The sequence below is a fragment of the Papilio polytes genome, unplaced genomic scaffold (genome assembly GCF_000836215.1).
Source record: "Papilio polytes unplaced genomic scaffold, Ppol_1.0 DF821511.1, whole genome shotgun sequence".
Taxonomy (NCBI): Eukaryota; Metazoa; Arthropoda; class Insecta; order Lepidoptera; family Papilionidae; genus Papilio; species Papilio polytes.
In genome coordinates this window covers 966,846-986,156 of record NW_013527693.1, presented here as the reverse complement: position 1 = coordinate 986,156, position 19,311 = coordinate 966,846, and the positions used below count along the sequence as shown (strand labels likewise).

Below are 19,311 nucleotides of genomic sequence, written 5' to 3'. Positions count from 1 at the left end.
CTTATTAAAATAATACATTTACCATACACAGTGAAGTCTAAAATACAATTAAGCATGGCAACACAGAAAAAGCTACATTTATCAATTAAAATTATGCAAATAAAGTTCTGTATGAAATTATTATGAAATACATTTATATGAACTGACATTATAGTCAAAATGCTCAACTTTGGAATGAAAATAACTCTTCAATAAATACATTTAGTTTGTCATTTAATGGTATCATGATCTTTATTACATTAAATTGTGCGAAATTATAATCTATAGCCAGATAGTGACTAATTCTAACGGACATCTGCATATATTAGGCCTAAAAATCGATGTACTATTTAACATTGTACATTGGGGTTGTTGTGCAAGAAGCCATCTCATTACTGTAATTTCAATACCAGTTATCAAAATCTTTCAAAAACCTTCCAAAATTTAGCACCACATGTTGGCTACCTTCTTTACCAAATGCTGTATTTGGACTGAATGATCATTCTAATTCGATACAACCTTACATACCACTTTCCTTTTGTAAAATATAAAAAAAATATAGTGAACATGAGCTTATAACTACTGATAAATACATTTTAGGCCTTTATGGGCTTATAAATAAACCTGCGATGACAAGTGACAGGGTTGTTTAACAAAAATTGTGCTTCTTTGTGTCAAATGCATGATTACGAGCGTATCTGCAGTGGTTCATCCCACTTAAGGTGCCTCTGATGTGTCAAGTGGATAATTCGGACATGGACGGCTTGGTTTTTCTCAAACTTTGGTGGGATCGGACACAGACGGTATGTAACTTCATCACCAGGAAGTGGAACATACTCACCTTCAATGCTAAAAATAAATAATTAAAGCTGTTACAAAAATTTCTTACTTAAATTGGTATCTAAAATGATATATTATACTTTCTAACTAAAAGAGTCACAGAATAGCCTCCAATCTCAGATATATTAAGGCTATGTTTACACATGTCATGTCTTAACTGACATTGTGCAGCACTGACCGTAAATGCAAATTTTAGTCAATGTTGTACCACTTCGGTTTCTTTGATAAACACTAGTCCGATGTGTAAAATGTTACTCATATGAGAAGTTAAGTTCTAATTTTAAAAAATAAAAAGAAACAAGTAAATCCCGAGAATAGGTCCATGTTACCAAACAATAAGATTTCATCACTACTGCTTGTGATTTAAAAGTTAACTTTTGTTTAATTTAACCTTATTTTCTTATAGAAAATAAGAATAATTTTTGTACTTACTCAGAAATATGAACAAAGAGATCTTCTCCGCCCTTTTCTGGAGTCACATAACCGTGACCTCTTTCCCGGCAAAATGATTTAATTTTCCCATTTTCTACCGGGTTTCCCAGAGCTCTTTCAGACCTACGAATGTACAAACAAAATAATGAATAAAAAATATTTTCAACAATAATTTATAACACAGTATTTTGCATAGTAACTTACGTCGAAGCAGTTCGATTGCGACGCGTAATTATAGGACTAGGAAGTTGTAAGTGAGAATTTGTTTTGTTAGGAGAATCATCACTGTTAAAACCATAATCGTTAGACATGGTTTGATAAGCAAATGTTATTGCGAAAGAGGAAAATAGCTGATAAGAAGATCTGATCAAGAAAAATACGAAATAACCAGAAACAACGAAATGTCAAAATTTCATCATTTTTCACTATGGATAAATGAGGATCAATGTTTACATATGCAACTCCAAGATTAACACTATTTTATTGATAGTCCATTTATTATTTGGATAAAAGAAAATAGATATATATGAACGAAAAAATAAACATTTAATGTAATTAATATAATACTAGATGCGGGCAGCACAGAAGCAGGCATCGTGGTAATCGCTAGGAAAACCTACATTCAGTAATGGACTTTAAGCTGATACTGACGAAAGTTAATCATACCGTCCTAACTTGTATATCTTCTGTGTCTGGCACTTACACCTACGGGGGTGCAAACTAAATTCCTAAGACACACATTTGGCGGCAGTGCACCCGCCGAGGTGAGCATGACCAAACACTCTTCTCGATTACTTATGGGCAACGCAGACATGGACATGGACCACTGCTCGCCAGTATGGTAGCAAGTCTGAATTTGGCTGTCCGTTATAGGGATTCTAATATGAGTGATAATAATAAGTAGTCTACGCGCAATTAAATAAAACAACTTCATAGATCTTGGAATAACTTTATTTTGAAACTTAAATACAATTTTATTAATAAGCATTTATAGTTATCTACATGTATATATGTCAAAGTATGTTTGCTATATCATAGGATAAGAGGGAAAACTAATTTCTAGACATATAATCTTGGTAAGTCATAACTTTTTTGGCACGTTTTGCAGAGTGTCCACAGTTTCGTGGCTTTTCTGGTAACGGAACTTTAATTTTCGGTATCGGCAATCCTTCCCAATCCCCCTGTCAAAGAAATAATATTGTATAATGAACAATTTATTTAAGGAATTAGCGAAAATAATAATAAAACATGATTAATAGACGTTATTATAAAGCTGTCTTTTGTCAATATCATTTGAACAGACTTATTTTCATTTAATCATTGCGTGAAATCAATTGTTTATAATTTGGTAATAACCTGAAATCGATTGCCATCGGATTTATTACACTGCATTGATATCGGCGATTCTGTGTAAAGCGCGGTCAGTGCGCCGGCTCTCAGCGGCGTCCACGGCTTGATAGCCAGGTAGTTGGCGCGGGGCGGCGATGAGTACGAAATAGACATGTTGTCCCATCTGCAATATAACGCAACACATTTATATTAGTAACAATAATTACGATTGTCTCTATCACAGAGAGTCAAATAGGTAGTGCATGAATGAGATAACGCTATAGTTATTTCTTCGTCTTTGTACCGGTATTCAAATTTGAAATAATTTTCCAATGCCAAGTTTGAGATGGCGCTCTTGCAGACTTCGAGCTGCGTGGCGGGGTAATAGTGCAGGTAGTTGACGCACATCTCGTCGGTGATAGCGTGACCACCGATGGTGGCGTTTGATTTCTCCATTGTATTGTAGATGCATGTCGTCTCTAAGAAGTCACCCTGGAAACAATTATCCAACATGAAAATTACATTAAATTATAGATTTATATATTTAAATTTATAGGATATAGGTTATCAAAGTCCATAGACGACAGTCGTTATCATATTGATTTGATGATTTGAGCGTTTCAGTATAAAAAAGACCCTAATGATTATTTACTTTAGGGATATTTGTCGTTGTTGGACGTCGTGTGACAATTGAAATGCTCTAATATTTTTTTACTTTTCCCCTAAACGTCTAATGTCTAACAAAACTGGCAACACCCCATTGCATCGCATTGTCTATGGTCGGTGTATAACCTCCTTTCTAAAGAGTACGTACGGGTAAAACTTTGACAGGTCGATGTAGTATCCTGATCTCCTGGAAGTGTGTAGAGTAGTGCAGGTCCTTGTTGAGCAGAGGCAGCTCGCGTGCGCGACGCGCGTGGCGCGTCCACACCGCCACTCCTGTAAGGTGCGTGTGCAGCTGGCTGCCGAACACTACGATACCCTGCTCTGGTAGACCCTGCAATACAAGATTTTATAACGATTTCTTTCCAAACAAAAGAAAATAGAATGGGTATTTCATGAGGAGGGAATCGCTTGACAAGGAGAATTTAATAAGTGTAGAGACACACCGACAGAGGTAAGCCCAGCATTAGATGGATTGTGTAAAAGGGGACATAATAGAGAAGGGAGTGACGACAGAGATGACGAAAGACAGATCGATACGGGTGACATTAATAGGTGGGATAAAGACATAATGATCGACTTCTTACCGCCAGAGTCCTTGAATAGTATAATGTTGCTATACTTCATTTTGACCAAAAAAACGATAAAATGTTAAACCAAAAACGTTAAAACGATTTGTAATTAAGTAAATTTTCATTGAATACATTTTTAGTCTTTCAATGTTTAACGAGTTAGTAAATACCTACTTACCACTGCTGTACATTGTGGTATACAATATCCAGTGAGTGGAAAGGCCTCCTGTCCGCCAGGTATGGCCATTTTGTCCGTGTACTCTAAACCAAGTTCCATAATTGCGGCGTCGTAACGGCGTCTGTTTGATGTCACGTGTAATATAATACCAGAACTGTCGACCCAATCTAAAATCATACTAATATTATAAATGAAAGTTTAGTTGGATGTTTACTTAGTTTAAAGCGAAAGTTTAGATGGATGGATGGATAGATGGATGTTTGTTAGAGTTTGTGGCCTAAACGGCTGAACGGATATCGATGAAATTTGGCATAGATGTAGAGGATAGTCTGGAAGAACACATAGGCTATTCACTTTTGTTTTTTTCAATACCACGCGGACGGAGCCGCGGGCGAAAGCTAGTATATAATTAAATTGTCGTAAATATTGCTAACATTCTTTGTAAACTTCATTTTTAAAGCGCTCGCACCCCTTAGACTAAACCATCGCATAACTGTTTAGTGTAGCTTTGATTGCTATGAGCTTATATGGAAGTGAACACTACTCGATTTTTAGTTGTACGAATAAAGTTGAATTGGATACGAAACAATCGAAAATCGCACCACAGTTGTGCTTAGGTAAAAGTGCGCGCCCGCTCTTCATAATGAGATGACAAGGTTTCATCTCATTATGAAGGACAAGTAACAAAAAAACACATCTAGTAGTTATAATTACCATCTTTCAATTCGGGATTATTGTAATGCACTTCGAGCATGACGTATTTGTTAGACTTCGAACCACCGATAGGTAAACCCGCTTCTTCCGGGTAAGCGAACGGGGGCGCCCCCATAGCCCAAGCTGCTCTCACCTTAAATTACACACGAACTAATGCTAGTAAATCTTAAAATAATTACCGGTCTAACTATACTCTTTGTTAGTTAACTTTTAGTTGCTCTGGCCTTTTTAGTTTTAACTAAGTGCATTGACGTCACAAGCTTGAAGTGGGATATATATCAAACATTTGTATAAAATTACGTTTACCTTCGAACACAATTTAGTATCTTCCGGTCGATCAGATGAGAAGCAGTTGCCGTTATAAAGAGGCATTTCCTTATTCGGTTCAGCGTCGCAATAGAAGAGCTCCATGTGATGTACGAGTCCTTCATTACCTTTGGTTATAGTGGATTCGAACTGAAAACAAATAACTATCGTAATAGCACTGATAAAATTTATTTCAGTATCATTTATGAAGAACTGATACAGATTTTTTCAAAAGCAGACTTCATTCTACATCACATGAGGAAACAGGTTATATATTATTGTAAAAAGTGTAACATAAGGCGTCTACCACCATTTAGCCAAATGAAATACTTTTTAACCGTCTTCCCAAACAGAAGGTTATAACACTTTTCTTTGTTTTGCCAAGGTCAAAATAATACATATTTATTCAACTGGCAATTCTTATCACATTTCTTCAATCAGTATTTGCCCACAGCTGGACTTGTATTAGTTCATTAAACTATGGACATTACCTTCACAATATGATGAATCGTCTGAATAACAAAGTCAGGTAGTTTTACAACCTGACACCAATAAGTGGTATCGCCACTGGGCACGTTTAAATCTTTGTTAGTTATAATAAGCTGTTCCGCACGAGGCTGAGGCAAGTTTGCTGGAGTTAGAAGCCGAACGCGCACGAAGCCGCGGTCCTCAGCCGCTGCGCACGACAAACAGAGACCTTTCGATGTGAACAATTTATCTGTACCACGAGCCCATACTACGTGAACTGTTCCATCCTGAAATAAAAATGTGATAAAGTTGCCTAGAGTTTCAGTCGTTAAAGCTACTGTAGAAAATATATTGTTGACTTTCTTTAAAAATAATAAAAGCTATGAGACATATTTTAGCAGTCAAAACGATATTTTAAAGTTTTATCTCAACTAAAATTAAAGAACCCATAAACCTTTGTAGCAATGTCTATTGCAACCACTAAATTAAATCTCACCTCAATCACATAATCATCGTCATCGCAAGTGTCGAAGTATCGTTCAAAGAATATACTCCGAGCGCTGCTGTCGAGGTAAAAAGCTTCGCAGTCCTGTTGCACATCCCGCGTCACTTTGCCGTGAGTATCCGCATGCATGTCCTTGAAAATCATATAAAACAGTATTTAAGTAAAAGACTGTAATTTATCAAAAATAACGGCATAATAAAGAGGGATTTGTTGGACAAACATTGTTACATAGATTCTTGCGCTCGTTCATACCTCAAAATGATCATGTCCTTTGTAATCGGTCCACACTAGACACACATCAGATTTTTCTAGACCTCCTCTATCAGAGAATCCTAAGGCAATCCAGTTAGCTTCCGGCGCTCTATCCGATATAACCAATTGGAATCTTATCTTACGATTGAAATAATCGACTTTCCATTTCAGCAGTAATGCACCGTTAGGGTCTATTACGGACTCACTTTCCGCGTACCAAGCTGAAATTTAAACGTAAAAATAAATTATAATCCTGATTTTGTATTCGTTATATGTATGGGTCACCGGCATATCTTGTATACTGACCGTTTGTAATTTGCCTAGGCAAATCGTCGTCGACTATTGTTCATATATTAAATACATCTTACCGTCTCTTTACAATTTGCCGGGGCAAAATATAAACGGGCGGTAAACACGATTTGCTGGTGACCTACAATTCATTTTTTGTTTTATATTCTAACTATCAAGCTACAAAAATTTAACTCACCTTTAGGATTTTTGGATAACGTATATTGGTAGAAAATTAGCGACAACAATAGCACAGAAATACACATAAACCCCATGACTGTTGGTTACTCAACACATTTCATCAGAACTTAGGAAGGATGTGGACACTTCGAAGTCTAGAAATACAATGAGATATCGGCTTCTATCCCGACTTAAGTCTGGGATGATATCGCGCTCTCGAAGTGACGTCGCGATGGAATGTAAGGAACGACGGGTACAGTCAGAACGTTAAGTAGAAAGGTATTTAAATATTAAAAAGTACAGTCGCGGCAAAAAGTGGTTGAAAACAATCTAGAAAATTCTAACTACCTATTTTTTTATTACCTTTATTGCCAAAGTAAAATCAAGCGTTCTCAATTTATTTCTAAGGAATAGCAAGATATCAACTTTGCAAAATGAATACAGAAATATTTATGAACATCAATTTATCGTGCCTTTATAGAAAAACTTTCGTTTTGGAGGATTTTTCGACCGACAAAATCCATTGGACCGATCTGTCCAAAATACTCGTTTTGTATCGTTATATTTGTAACCTGCAAATTCAATTAAAATCAGTCTATTCTGCCAGCCTCCTTTATAAAGAAGTCGTGAAAGCTAATAGATATTATAAGGATTATAAACATACCTAGAGCACACGGGGCATGCTATACATATTTGTGCTAAATATTTTGCGGTTGAAAATGAATGGAGTCGTTAGGTACGCTTTAGAATGCACCGGCGTCGCCCCTTCTTATATTAAATTCCTGGAACACCCGCCCGCGACGGGTGACCTCTTTCACCGCAAACCCTCGGGCTTCATTTAATCACGTTTTAATTACATCGCAATCAACGCCTAAACAACGTAAATGTGAAGATATCTCTACTAATTGATATTGTGGAATTTTTAGGTACATTTACTTGGCTTATAGGTTAAAAATGTTTCTCATATAGCCGTCTTCCCTCCAGAAGGAAAGGTATATTTTTGAAGATTCCCCCCCATACCAAAAAATAGGTTAAAATAGTTTATAGGTCGTTAAAAATTAAATGCTTTTTAAATAGCAGTATCGCATCGTACATTTAATTATTGATTTTTTTATTGATAATCCTGGCCACTTAAATTGTAGAAATATGTTTTTTGTCTTGTTAACACTATTGTTTAGTTTTGTTATCGGTTAGTATTGATCCAGTGTATTTATTAATAAAACTACTATTGTATAGATAATCATTTATATAGTAAAAAAATAATGTTGTCTACCAACAATTGATTCATTACAATTTATATTAGTCATGTTTCATTATTAACCATATTTACATCTACTACTGCTTCGGAGTTCTGTGGATCCTCGCTTTTTATCTCTTTATTGTCCTCCATTGTTATATTTACATTTTCTTCGTCGGGAGATTTCTGAAATTAAATAAAATGATATATTTCCATACAGATGTGAAAGATTTAAAAATTCAATTTTAAACCATTCATTAAATTTTATATTCTGTATTAGAAGCATTTTTACTCTATGACATGTCAGTGTTTGTTACCTAATGGCTGTAATAAGACAGTTGTAACCGTCTCTTTCTATCTCATTGTATTTCTGACCTCTCTCTCACTCCTTAATTGAACTTACTTGAGTAGTATCGCTTTCTCTTTCGAAGAGTACGACCAGCTCGACATGTTTGGTGTTCGGGAACATGTCAACCGGCACAGCTCGTACCGGTGTGAATGGCGCGCCTCGCAGGGTCTTAGAAGACGCGCGTGCTAAATCCACGAAGTTCTTAACAGCCGACGCCGGGCTACACGATATGTATATCAAACGTTTCACTTTCTTCGTGTTCCGTAGTTGTGTTATAGCTCGCATATCTGTTAAGTACAATAATTTTGTAAACATTTGAAATTGAGAACGGTTTAAATTATCTTATAAAAAGATGCTATTCTCAATATTAAAAACACAGATTAACTTTCATTTAAAAAGTGAAAAATGCCATGCTATTTAAAAAAATGATGATTTTAACAGAAATAATACAGCAATGGTATAACATCTACATAACGATCCAAGAAACATTAATAATTACCTAAACAGTCCCTTAGCACTGCTCTGAATTTTACACTAAAGGACTATTCTTATAGGGAAACATTATTTGTTTTTAATTTAAACAGATACAAAATTAAATACACCCCATTTAGTGAGGATTTAATTAATCGGAATGTGATATCTATCAAAAGAGTGTTCTTATTGTAAGTTTAAAAGAGAAGGGGTCAAACGAGCAGCGAGAACACCGAGATGTACATCGACGCCCATAGACAACCGCAAAACCAGAGGAACTGTCTGTAATATTATTTTAGTGTTAAGTTTGTACATACGCAGTCCAGCGCGCGGCGGGTCAAGTAACGCGACAAGCTGTTCTCCTCCTGCGCGCGCCATCACCGAAGGCAGCGCATCCTCGGCGCGTCCGCAGAAGAACTCGCAGTTATCCGCCGCGTTCAGCTCCGCGTTAGCGCGCGCGTCGCGAACCGCCTCTGCTACTAACTCCACGCCAAGCACGCGGCCGCAATGCTAAGACAACACAAAGAAAGCTTATTTATTGATATAAAAAAAAAGCATATTACAAAACAATAGTCTCGCACAGACTCTGATACTATCTCCACACCCAATACGCGACCGCAGTAAGACAACATACAGACATAAGAAAATGTATTTATTGACTAGCTTTTGCCCGCGACTCCGTCGGCGCGGAATTAAAAAAAAAACAAAAGCGTACTTTATATGTTCTTCCAGACTATCCTCTATGTCTATGCCAAATTTCATCGAGATCCAGTCAGCCGATTAGGTTACAAACTCTTACAAACGTCCATCCATCTTAAATTTTGCATTTATAATATTGCGTAAAAAGTAAGATTAGTAAGAAGGAAAAAAATACATTTTCCAATACAATGGACTCGCACACTCCTAGTACGCGACCGCAGTTGTAAGTCAACATACAGACATCAGAAATAAAATATATTTATAGATATGGAAAAAATACAATATAAATTGTTACTTAAACTGTAGTGTACTTATCTGATACAAATCTACAAAAAGAGGGTCCTAAGTCAACTAAGCTATGCTAATAAAAGAAAAAATACTAGTTTTGTATGTTACTAAAGCAGTGAAATAAAAATTTGTAGTTTTGTCTGTTGTAAATAGTATTTAGTGATGTATTTACCTTTGCAAAGCACAAGCCAATGGTTCCAGTGCCACAGCATATATCAATTACAGTAGAATCATTTGTCGTTTGACTTAAATCTATCGCATTTTGATACAATATTTCTGCACCCGCTGTATTTACCTAAAATACATTATATAATTACTATCTTTAAAAGCTGATTCATAGTATTTTAAAGTATTAAAAAAGAAACCTGAAAGAATGCTTCAGGTGATATCCTGAATTGCCTTCCTAAGATAACATCAATGATGTGAGTTGAACCCATCAGATGTATTGGCTTAGGACCGTCTTCACCAACACGTCTGAAAAAAATTAAAAAACATTTTTTTTTATAACAAAAGGTGGCAAACGAGCAAGCGACCACCTGAATCCGCCAAAATCGCGAAGCAACCGCTGCCCATAGACATCCACAATTGCAAATGCGTTGCCTAACTTTATACGACGGAGGAGGAGACGCACATAAAGAGGATATTTCCCCTCCCTATGTATCTCCTCCACCGTCACATCCACTTCCCCTACCCATCCTCTCCTTATAAGAAAAGGGTGGTAAGGAGAAAGTGACTTAAATTAGGCCTCCGGCACCACACTCATCAGACAAAACACGGAATTGCTTCCATTTCACGCCTGTCTTCTGTGTGGTCGTGGTATTACTGGGGGCGTGCCGGCCCTGCAGTGCTAAGATGTTAAAGCGGGCACTACCACTAAAATATTATGTAATAGTAAAAATGCTAATTTCTAACACATAAATATTCTGTCAATACTATTTTTAATGTTTAATTGATTGTATGATTTTAAAAGTAAATAGTGTTTTTAAAACATTTTAGGTTATAAAATATAATTTAAGTTCGACATACTTTTTAATAATTAATTCGTAACATATAGACTTTATCCCACATGCTGTAGATTCTTCAGAACTAAAATGTTCTTTTAAATCTGTTTTCAGTTTCTCCAATTCATCTGTTGTTAAATTCTGAAATGTAATGGTCAGTGTTAATATCATAAAAAAAGTTAAGAAAAAAAAAAAAACACTTTCCTACATTTTACAGTTTTTTTTTTATATATCCTAATTTGATCAGAAAAGGTGTGGAGTGTATCACTGATCCTTTTTTGGACGACATTCCGCTATTTGGTATGGAATGTGGTCCATTTGTGTGGTATGTGTGTTTTCGCTGTGAGGTGAGTCTGTGTGTATATTGTGCAATGTGCTTAAACTAACTACATTTTATAGTTAGGCTATGGCATTACAATGTAATACTGGTAATAATAAATATTGTTATAACATTATTAACCTGTGGGTGCAGAGCAATGATCAGCATTATATCTCCATTGAACTTGGAATGCCTCACTGTCAGATATCTCCAATACCCGGAGTAGTCGGCGGGTGAAAATGGCGCCAAATTCGACCTCCTCACAAACTCTTGGAATATCTGTAAAATAACTTAGAGAGTCAGTATTAAGTCAGGTACAGATCTACAGTTTTAATTGGACAGTCAAACAATACAGTTAAAGCCCAATGTATGTAGGCGAAACTGGACACTGTACAATTTAATTAAAAGTTCAATTTTTTGCCTACACACTAACAATTAATAATACAGTTTGACTTGTAGAGTCTGTACTTGATACTGTGCCCATTAAAACTACAATATTAAATGTCTTTAATAAGTAATACAGCAAGTATACTATAATAATATTTAATCAATGAATAAAAGCGAAGTTTTTAAACTAACCAAGACAGCTTTCTTTGTCTGCTCTGAAATATGATTTAACGATTGTATCGGGGCAACGCCAACGGTGCCTGTGACGTAACTGCCCAGTCTGAAACCAACTGTAGGCTTCTTAGTTTCATCATCAATGCCAACAGTGAATTCACATTTATTCCGATACCCCTCTGTCACCGGTGATGGTACTATAGGTTTCAAATCAAAACTTAATCCATTGTGCAGTTTACGTTTGGCTTCTATTTCATCCCGTCTTTCTTTATTGATTTTCCATATTTCATTATCATATTTCATAAGAATATTTCTTATTTCCTTCTCTTTGAGTTTTAACTGAAAAGAATAGAAACAAAAATCTCATATGAGGAAGGTAAAAAAATTAACAAAAACAAGCTTAATTAAGAAACAATTGCTATCTTTCTGTCTTTTAGTGACAAATGTCAAAAAAATACCTGTTCTTCATATGGTATATTCCAATAAGGTATAGTAGCATCTTTCAATCTCTCTTCCTGACTCTTATTATCTTCAACTCCCTTCTTATCAGAACCAGTTCCCTCTTCCTCCAACTTCCTCTTTCTGACTAGAGGATCCGGAGCAGGCTTTGCAACTTCAGCTATGAGTTTTTTACCTACATACAAACTAATTATTCACATATTTATTTACATAAAGCAGCATATTACTATTTTAAAAGCAAAAGAATCTTGCTAATGTTTAAAGTTAACTCAACCTTTCCATGAAAATCCATTAAGTGCTGTTATAGCTTTTAACCTTTCCTCTTCATTTTGGAAACATGCAAATAGCCAATGACTTCCATTTTTAGGACGTTTAATTTTACTTGTGTTCAAGCCTAGTTTTTGATTCATTAATTTCTTTAATTCCTGAAACCAAGGTTTTTTAGTAAATCTAAAATATTTGTATTTCATTTATGAATATTAGGTTTAAGTTAAAAATTTCAGATCAATAATATATCTATACATATATCTTTTAAACAAACTTAGACTAACTTACTGCTATGCCATAAAACTTTGGAAGTCCCCGAAGTTCAATCTTAAATTTCTCTGAAGAAAAACCACCTCGATCTAAGTAAGCATATTCCTCCTTGAGAGCTGTGTTTTCTGTTGATTCAGTTTCGATTTCATGTTTCGTATCATTAGTCTCAGTCATAATTATAAAAACAAAGTTAAACACTTACTTCTGACATGAAAACAAACAATATTTAAGGTTATAGTGGAAACTTTTTTTAGGTTATGTTATGTCATGTGTCATGACAATATTGTCATATTCACAGATTACAGATAATAGAGTTGCTAGATTTAACGCTAAAAAATCGATGTTTATAATACTTGATGTATCGAGTTTTGAAAGTTATGTATTGATTATATTGGTACAAGTTACCAAATAGTCAAATGATAACAATTCTATCAATTGAATATAAAAGTCTACATGAAATTAATTTAGTGGTCTAGTTAGAGTCTAATAATTTAGTGGTATTTGTGTATAAAACATTTGGTCCATTTCTAATTAGATTAAAACAACAATCTTGAGTTAGTAGCCATTTATTTATTACAATAAAACAAGGTAAACGAAACAATTTCCACATAAAACAACTCTTAACATAAAATTATAATTCTGGAAGGAAGTTTAGTTCGCCTACAATCTTCATATTTCTTGTGGTTAATATTAGTAAGTGTTTTACTGTTAATAGCACTTGAAATAGTAAACAAATTTTTCGCCTGACACCAAAATGAATATGAATTTATAATTTCGCAGTAATCACTAATTAACGATAAATAAGTACAATTTTCATAACCACCATCTCTATGAATGAAGGAATGAATGGGATGAGAGTGATTGAATCACAACCTATCATTTCTGAGGAAGTTCTTTCTTTAAAACTAAATCCATTTTTAAGAATGGTGTGTTTGGATATTTGGAATATAAGAGTGTTTATATATTACATATAGAAGTATGTACAGTTCATCAGTTTTTGAACCTAAATATAAACTAATGGATATTAAATGTTATATTCCTTCATTCTCTTTTAAAAATAAATTTTTTAATGCATCTTTATCCAATTCTGCTTTTTCTTTCCGTAATTTCTTTACAAATTCTAATTCTTTGTCCACAATTGTACCAATAGTAGGGTTGATAGCTTTTAAGCGTTTAAAATCTTCCTCAGCTAGATTTGGATTCCATGCTCCAACATGAGCTTTGGCACGTCTGTATAAAGCTTTTTCGTTATCTGTAATAAAATAAAACAATTACTTGGTCAGGCTATTAAGTAAATCAATTTTTAAAGTTTTGTTGAATTTGTTAGTAACATTATAAACAGGAAAATAATAAGAATTAGATTCCTCACCTTTATCATATTCTAAAATAGTATTACAATGTTCAATAACAGCATAAAAATCTTCTTGGACTAGTTTAACCTGAGCATAATTAAGTAGAATTGGCAGTTTTATTTTATTTAATGTTATCCATTCATCGTCAGTCTTTCTCTCCCTGTAACAATTAAACAAAAACATTTTATTATTGACACCATTATAATATTTTTTATGATAGACGACTTGACAGGCAAGTCGAGGCTGAAACACTCATTACCAAATATGGTTAAAAAGACAACATATAACATACCTTAACATAAGTTGTTCACAGATTGCTATCGCTTGACTATATGCATCTTCTGCTTCAGCAAATTTCTTTTCCCCATATAGCTTATTGCCTTTCTCTTTTAATGTAGGTATTAATTCTAACCTTTCTTTTATGTCAAGTTGCCATACTTCTTTTTCATATTCATCTGATCTTTCAACTTTAAGTAACTCTAAAACATAAGACACATTTCTTTCTCATAAATAGTTTGCCCTACAAATCTTGGTACAAACTGCCAGTCTACAAATAATACAACAAATGCATATTTACTCAAAGTATGGTACATATACTGTAAGTAAATTTAAACTACAGACTACATGAATGGAACATATCTGCAAATATATTATTAAAAACATTAAAGCGAGTCACCTATGATAAATTCCAAATCACAAGGATTCCTTATCAAATCATCGAGGTCTGAATATCCAATGCCTTCTGTGTGCAATGTCATTGTGCATGTATGTTTTATTTGTTGCTGTTCCTGGCCCAGGTCCCGCAATGTTTTTGATACAAATGGGTAGCTGTACACTAGCTATGGAGAAGTGGTATTATATATTTATAACACCATATTGAATCAATTTAGATTTGTTACTAGACAATATTTAACATGTTATGAATGAAACTAGTGCAAAATCATGCTTAGATAAAGCAATCAAAGACTGACAGACATTATGTGTTGTCAAAATAGAAAAAAAACATGAAAATTTTAAAATGTTTAAATGTTTACCTCCTTCTTAACACGAAAACTAGCAACTTCACCAACAGCCATTAATTTTACTATTGTTTCCCATACTTCTAGTTTGAACTTATGGCCTATGACTAAAACCATAGGTTCCTTTTGGCCAATCTTCTTACTATCGTCAATCAATATCCTTTCTTTACCTAATTTCCAAGTTTGAAAATGAAAATGCGCCTAAAATAGAAGTAAAAATAGTTTCTAATTGAATAGAATAATTATGGAGACAATTTAATAAAATTACCTTACTGCCGTCAGCGATAGAAATATACTTTTGCCCAGCATGCACGACATTCTTAATTATTGGGTTTTGCGAACTCATCTTAAACCAAATTTAATTTTCACTTCAAAATGTAAGACAAATCATTGCTTTTCTGGTGTTTCAAATCTGTAATACAAAAAATTGTTGATAAGATAACAATAATCGATGATTCGATTATTTGACTTGACTTTGACGTATTGATGTCAAGCTGTCAAAATGTCAAGTTCCCATTTCACAGATCTAACACGTTATCTATGCCCCAGTATGTCCCAGTCTTATTCGATTTGTTCAAGACATTCGAGATACATACAGAAAATAAGTGATAAGAATTAATGAAAAGCACGATAAGAAAGTTAATGAATAAAATAGGGATTTAGGCAAAAACAGCTCTATCTTAAAATTGAATATAAAGTTTTCAAAGTCAAAATCAAAAAATATATAAAGTTTTCAAAATCTTTGTGATGAGTAAACTCAAGATTCTGCTGAATCAATAATGATCTTATCTTTTCGTAAAAAGATTGTTACCCTAATTTCTTTCAATGAAATGTAATTTCAGAATGATTTTGAAAATATGAAAAATATCGATTTTTGAATACGAGTCAAACCAATCGTGCAGCACTGATGCAGATTTCGGTTTTTGCGGACAGGCATAGAGAATAGAGAAAAATACGATATGTCTACTGATTTCTTTTCGTAATTATTATTTTGGTTTAGGTTTTAATTTGTGTAAGTTATAGTTTTTGTGAATTATTTTAGTCAAGAACGTTAAATAGTTTCATAAAAGTTAAAAATGGCAGACTTCTTGGAATCGGAAGCAGAGGAGAGCGAGGTTAGTAATATTACAAAGTAGCATAACAAAAAGGTAAGTTTTCTCTTGTTTATTTTAACGAATAAATTGGTATTAAGACTTAAAAATACTTTGTGCTTGCATAGTTGGATTCTGAAGAAGATGAGCAGCCCACAGAACGTAAAAAGCCGAAACGTAAAGCTGCTGTTCAAAGCGATGACGAGGACGAAGAAGAAGAAGGTTTGTGCTAATTAATGTAGCGTTTTATATGCCTTTCTTTTGTGACCTCTTTGTTAGGAGTTATCTCTATAGTGTCGGCTAAATAACCTTTACATGGATATTCGTTAAGTTAGTCAAATTACATCAACTTCATTTTTAGGTTATTAGGTTCTAAAGTAAATCTCATGTACTATACTATAATTTATATATAAAACTTGTATTGATTTGTGTCGTGGCATTTTATGAATTCTCTAAATTTAACTATGATTAAATACATTTTAATTATAATTATATCTAAAGATGTCAAAATGGATCTGTAGAGTAAAGTAGATTAAGGTATTTTTATGATAAGTATTTTTATTTTCAAGATGATGAGGAGCGTCTTCGGGAGGAGTTAAAAGATTTGATTGACGATGCCCCAATTGAAGAGGATAGTGATGGAGAGGACTCGGACGCTAGTGTCGGACCAAAGAAGAGAAAAAAAAGTGATGATGAGTTGGATGACAGATTGGAAGATGAAGATTATGACCTTATTGAGGAGAATCTTGGAGTTAAAGTTGCAAGAGTAAGTTGCTTTTAATATGATAACGGAGAAACAATTAATGTAAGATATAAGTATCAATGTTGTAGAAAATATAGCCTATTCAGGCTTGACAGTGCTTTACTTCTGATAATTTAAAACATTACTCTCTAATTTGTGCAAATAAATTAGTTTTATATTTTTCTGCAGTCTGTAGAGGGTTTTTTTAATAAGGCTAGCATTTTAATTATGTAATTTTTCAATTTTTTTAAGTGTGAGTTGCTTAAGTAATCCCGTTGTGTAGATTTCCCACTAAGGTACAAATTAAGTAAACTACTAGAATAAGGTATTTATGTTTTCTAAGTGTATAAAACTTAGTAATATATTGTTGCAGAATAAGTTTAAGCGTTTGCGACGCTTAGAGGATGATGACAGTGATAATGAGGGTGCAGATGATCCAGATTTGGAACGAGAAGTAATTGCAGAAAAGCTCTTTGTTGGAGGATCTGATGAGGTCAGTGTTGTAGTTGTAACAACATTGTTGCTAGCTGTAAAATTAAAAATTTTAGTTACAAATATAAGATCTTACAAACTCGTATTAGAAATGCGAAAGTTTAGCTGGATAGATGTTTGTTATAGTTTGTAGCCTAATCAGCTAAATGGATCTTAATGAAATTTGGCATAGACTATATAGTCTAAAAGAACAAATAGGCTACTCATTTCTGTTTTTTTTAATTCCACACTGATGGAATCGCTGGCAAAAGCTAGTCTGTATAAAACACACAACCTGTAACCCAGAGGGCTAGGCAGGTACTTCGAATTTCCACTTGGTGTGGTTTAGGCTTACCTTGCATATATCTTTTACATACATACACATGTATAAGTTTCCATAGATTTTTTGGGGCTGTTTTGTAATGCTATATTGGATTATACCCACTAAATAAATTCTATAACTATTATAAAATGTGTATTTTTCAATATAGGAGGATGAAAATCGTTCCGAGTCCGCGGCGCCGCGTGAAGTGGAATACGATGATGAGAATGACGAGTTGGAATCAGACGCCGATGATTTTATAGTGGACGACGACGGTCGGCCTATCGCTGAACGTAAGAAGAAACGGAAGCCAATCTTCACAGATGCGTAAGTCTTGTCTCAAGCAATTTTGACTTGTTACATTAAAATACATTGTGTAATTTATAGAATGATGGCTGATAGAGAATGGAAGAATATCACATACTCTGCCAACCCTATGTATGGACAAGGGAAGGTTGATGATGATAATAAAAGTGGATTAACTTTGTTTCAATGAAATCTATATCATTTATCATATTAATAATTCATTTAATAGTTTCTTTTGTTAGTTTAAAACATTAGTGATTTTTTTGTAGTTCCCTTCAAGAAGGTCAAGATATATTTGGTGTTGATTTTGACTATGACGAATTTGAGAAATATGGTGAAGAAGATTATGAAGACGAGGAGGATGAAGATCTTGATGAATATATTGAAGATGAAGAAGATGAAGGTATTTTATTAGATGACTATCAGTTCGTCACGCGAAATTAAAAAAATATAGCCTATATTACTGACACAATACTTAACTTTATAATGGTGAAACAATTTTTGAAATTGGACCAGTAATTTTTACTTGAATTAATAACATACAAAAATTCAAATTTCTCTTTATAATACTAGTATAGATTAGTATAGTTGGAAAATCACGAATTATTTTCAGTTATTTGATACTTTCTCTGTTTAAAGATGGTGAAAGAAGAAGGACTAAGAAAGGCAAGGCTAAACGTCCAAGTAAAAAATCCATATTTGAAATTTATGAGCCGAGCGAATTGAAGAGGAGTCATTTCACTGATTTGGATAATGAGGTGATTTGTTAATAACTCAAATTTTATATTTGGATATTTATTTTTGTGCTGGTAACTCATGTATCCATTACTAAAGAACAAGTTCCTTCAAATCTTTATTTCAGGATGAACTTTTTGGTAAGACTGTCTTAGTCAATCACACTGCCTCGGTGCAGATTACTTAGAATCTTGGAATTACATTATTTCTGTTATATTGTTTTTTTGATTACACGAATTATTTATGAAAAAAATAATGTTATAGATACGAAAAACGGATGTACCAGAGCGTATGCAGATCCGTGAAGTACCAATAACGCCGGTGGAAGAGGGTAGTACAGAATTAGAAGATGAGGCGGAGTGGATATACAAACAGGCGTTTCTTAAAGCGCCTGTCTCAAAGGCTGATTCACAGGAAGCGCGAGAAAGGACTCGAAGGTAAATAAAAAAAATATGGAAAAAAGAAAATATGTGTTCGCATAATAAAAATCTTAAACGTTTCTTCTCCTGCTTGCAATCTGACACCCGTCAAATTATCATTAAGATGCTGTTACATATTAAGGGGCAGTACTACCAAATTCTCGTAAATTGCCTGATAATAATCAAACAGATAAAATACGTGACGGAAATATAGGATTTTTTTGTTT

The 19,311-nt window shown here is 33.9% G+C and overlaps 5 protein-coding genes across 6 annotated transcripts in view; 1 reads left to right on the top strand and 4 right to left on the bottom strand.

Annotated features, from left to right (window-relative positions):
- Nucleotides 1-521: 521 nt before the first annotated feature.
- LOC106108467 (cold shock domain-containing protein CG9705) lies at nt 522-1,660 on the bottom strand. Its single transcript, XM_013289634.1, has 3 exons — nt 1,456-1,660; nt 1,252-1,374; nt 522-828 (listed from the first exon to the last, which is right to left on the bottom strand). Exons 1-3 carry the CDS (start codon nt 1,560-1,562, stop codon nt 666-668), a joined length of 393 nt encoding a protein of 130 aa, XP_013145088.1. The 5' UTR covers nt 1,563-1,660; the 3' UTR covers nt 522-665.
- A 535-nt stretch (nt 1,661-2,195) lies between these two features.
- On the bottom strand, nt 2,196-6,933 carry LOC106108479 (tyramine beta-hydroxylase). The gene is made up of 11 exons (XM_013289648.1): nt 6,726-6,933; nt 6,239-6,459; nt 5,978-6,118; nt 5,505-5,768; nt 5,014-5,163; nt 4,708-4,840; nt 3,994-4,160; nt 3,395-3,577; nt 2,885-3,072; nt 2,608-2,764; nt 2,196-2,432 (listed from the first exon to the last, which is right to left on the bottom strand). Exons 1-11 carry the CDS (start codon nt 6,799-6,801, stop codon nt 2,304-2,306), a joined length of 1,809 nt encoding a protein of 602 aa, XP_013145102.1. The 5' UTR covers nt 6,802-6,933; the 3' UTR covers nt 2,196-2,303.
- A 1,012-nt stretch (nt 6,934-7,945) lies between these two features.
- On the bottom strand, nt 7,946-12,895 carry LOC106108457 (tRNA (uracil-5-)-methyltransferase homolog A). The gene is made up of 11 exons (XM_013289621.1): nt 12,646-12,895; nt 12,365-12,515; nt 12,090-12,265; nt 11,650-11,970; nt 11,212-11,349; nt 10,777-10,892; nt 10,116-10,224; nt 9,923-10,045; nt 9,081-9,273; nt 8,347-8,579; nt 7,946-8,129 (listed from the first exon to the last, which is right to left on the bottom strand). The coding sequence occupies exons 1-11, from the start codon at nt 12,799-12,801 to the stop codon at nt 8,010-8,012; spliced, it is 1,836 nt and encodes a 611-aa protein (XP_013145075.1). The 5' UTR covers nt 12,802-12,895; the 3' UTR covers nt 7,946-8,009.
- A 282-nt stretch (nt 12,896-13,177) lies between these two features.
- Nucleotides 13,178-15,486, bottom strand: LOC106108460 (AH receptor-interacting protein). 2 transcript variants are annotated; one of them, XM_013289625.1, is made up of 6 exons: nt 15,267-15,486; nt 15,014-15,199; nt 14,656-14,818; nt 14,272-14,458; nt 13,997-14,139; nt 13,178-13,879 (listed from the first exon to the last, which is right to left on the bottom strand). In XM_013289625.1, the coding sequence occupies exons 1-6, from the start codon at nt 15,342-15,344 to the stop codon at nt 13,659-13,661; spliced, it is 978 nt and encodes a 325-aa protein (XP_013145079.1). In that variant the 5' UTR covers nt 15,345-15,486; the 3' UTR covers nt 13,178-13,658. The 2 variants fall into 2 exon arrangements, with proteins under 2 accessions (XP_013145079.1, XP_013145080.1); XM_013289626.1 differs by having other exon boundaries at nt 15,272-15,486.
- A 434-nt stretch (nt 15,487-15,920) lies between these two features.
- The window catches only part of LOC106108568 (transcription elongation factor SPT6), a 15,849-nt gene continuing 12,458 nt past the window's right edge, over nt 15,921-19,311 (top strand). The window contains exons 1-8 of the mRNA XM_013289777.1: nt 15,921-16,113; nt 16,218-16,311; nt 16,659-16,855; nt 17,205-17,324; nt 17,794-17,951; nt 18,200-18,333; nt 18,570-18,688; nt 18,930-19,102. Coding sequence (XP_013145231.1) covers nt 16,075-16,113; nt 16,218-16,311; nt 16,659-16,855; nt 17,205-17,324; nt 17,794-17,951; nt 18,200-18,333; nt 18,570-18,688; nt 18,930-19,102 — 1,034 coding nt within the window. The 5' untranslated portion in view covers nt 15,921-16,074. The remainder of the gene's footprint in view (nt 16,114-16,217; nt 16,312-16,658; nt 16,856-17,204; nt 17,325-17,793; nt 17,952-18,199; nt 18,334-18,569; nt 18,689-18,929; nt 19,103-19,311) is intronic.

Bases quoted from the DNA above. Each gene is read 5' to 3' on its own strand.
- LOC106108467 (XM_013289634.1), bottom strand. From the start codon at position 1,562: ATGTCTAACGATTATGGTTTTAACAGTGATGATTCTCCTAACAAAACA. The intron at 1,375-1,455 runs GTAAGTTACTAT...GTACATTCGTAG, and splicing joins CGCAATCGAACTGCTTCGAC to GTCTGAAAGAGCTCTGGGAA. The intron at 829-1,251 runs GTAAGTACAAAA...ATTTATTTTTAG, and splicing joins CTCTTTGTTCATATTTCTGA to CATTGAAGGTGAGTATGTTC.
- LOC106108479 (XM_013289648.1), bottom strand. From the start codon at position 6,801: ATGGGGTTTATGTGTATTTCTGTGCTATTGTTGTCGCTAATTTTCTAC. The intron at 5,164-5,504 runs GTAATGTCCATA...ATTTGTTTTCAG, and splicing joins CGATTCATCATATTGTGAAG to TTCGAATCCACTATAACCAA. The intron at 2,765-2,884 runs GTACAAAGACGA...GTTATATTGCAG, and splicing joins TATTTCAAATTTGAATACCG to ATGGGACAACATGTCTATTT.
- LOC106108457 (XM_013289621.1), bottom strand. From the start codon at position 12,801: ATGACTGAGACTAATGATACGAAACATGAAATCGAAACTGAATCAACA. The intron at 10,893-11,211 runs GTTAATAATGTT...ATTACATTTCAG, and splicing joins TCATTGCTCTGCACCCACAG to AATTTAACAACAGATGAATT. The intron at 9,274-9,922 runs GTAAATACATCA...GTGTTGTCTTAG, and splicing joins TTGGCTTGTGCTTTGCAAAG to CATTGCGGCCGCGTGCTTGG.
- LOC106108460 (XM_013289625.1), bottom strand. From the start codon at position 15,344: ATGAGTTCGCAAAACCCAATAATTAAGAATGTCGTGCATGCTGGGCAA. The intron at 15,200-15,266 runs GTAATTTTATTA...CTTCTATTTTAG, and splicing joins CTATCGCTGACGGCAGTAAG to GCGCATTTTCATTTTCAAAC. The intron at 14,819-15,013 runs GTAAACATTTAA...ACTTCTCCATAG, and splicing joins GTTTTCGTGTTAAGAAGGAG to CTAGTGTACAGCTACCCATT.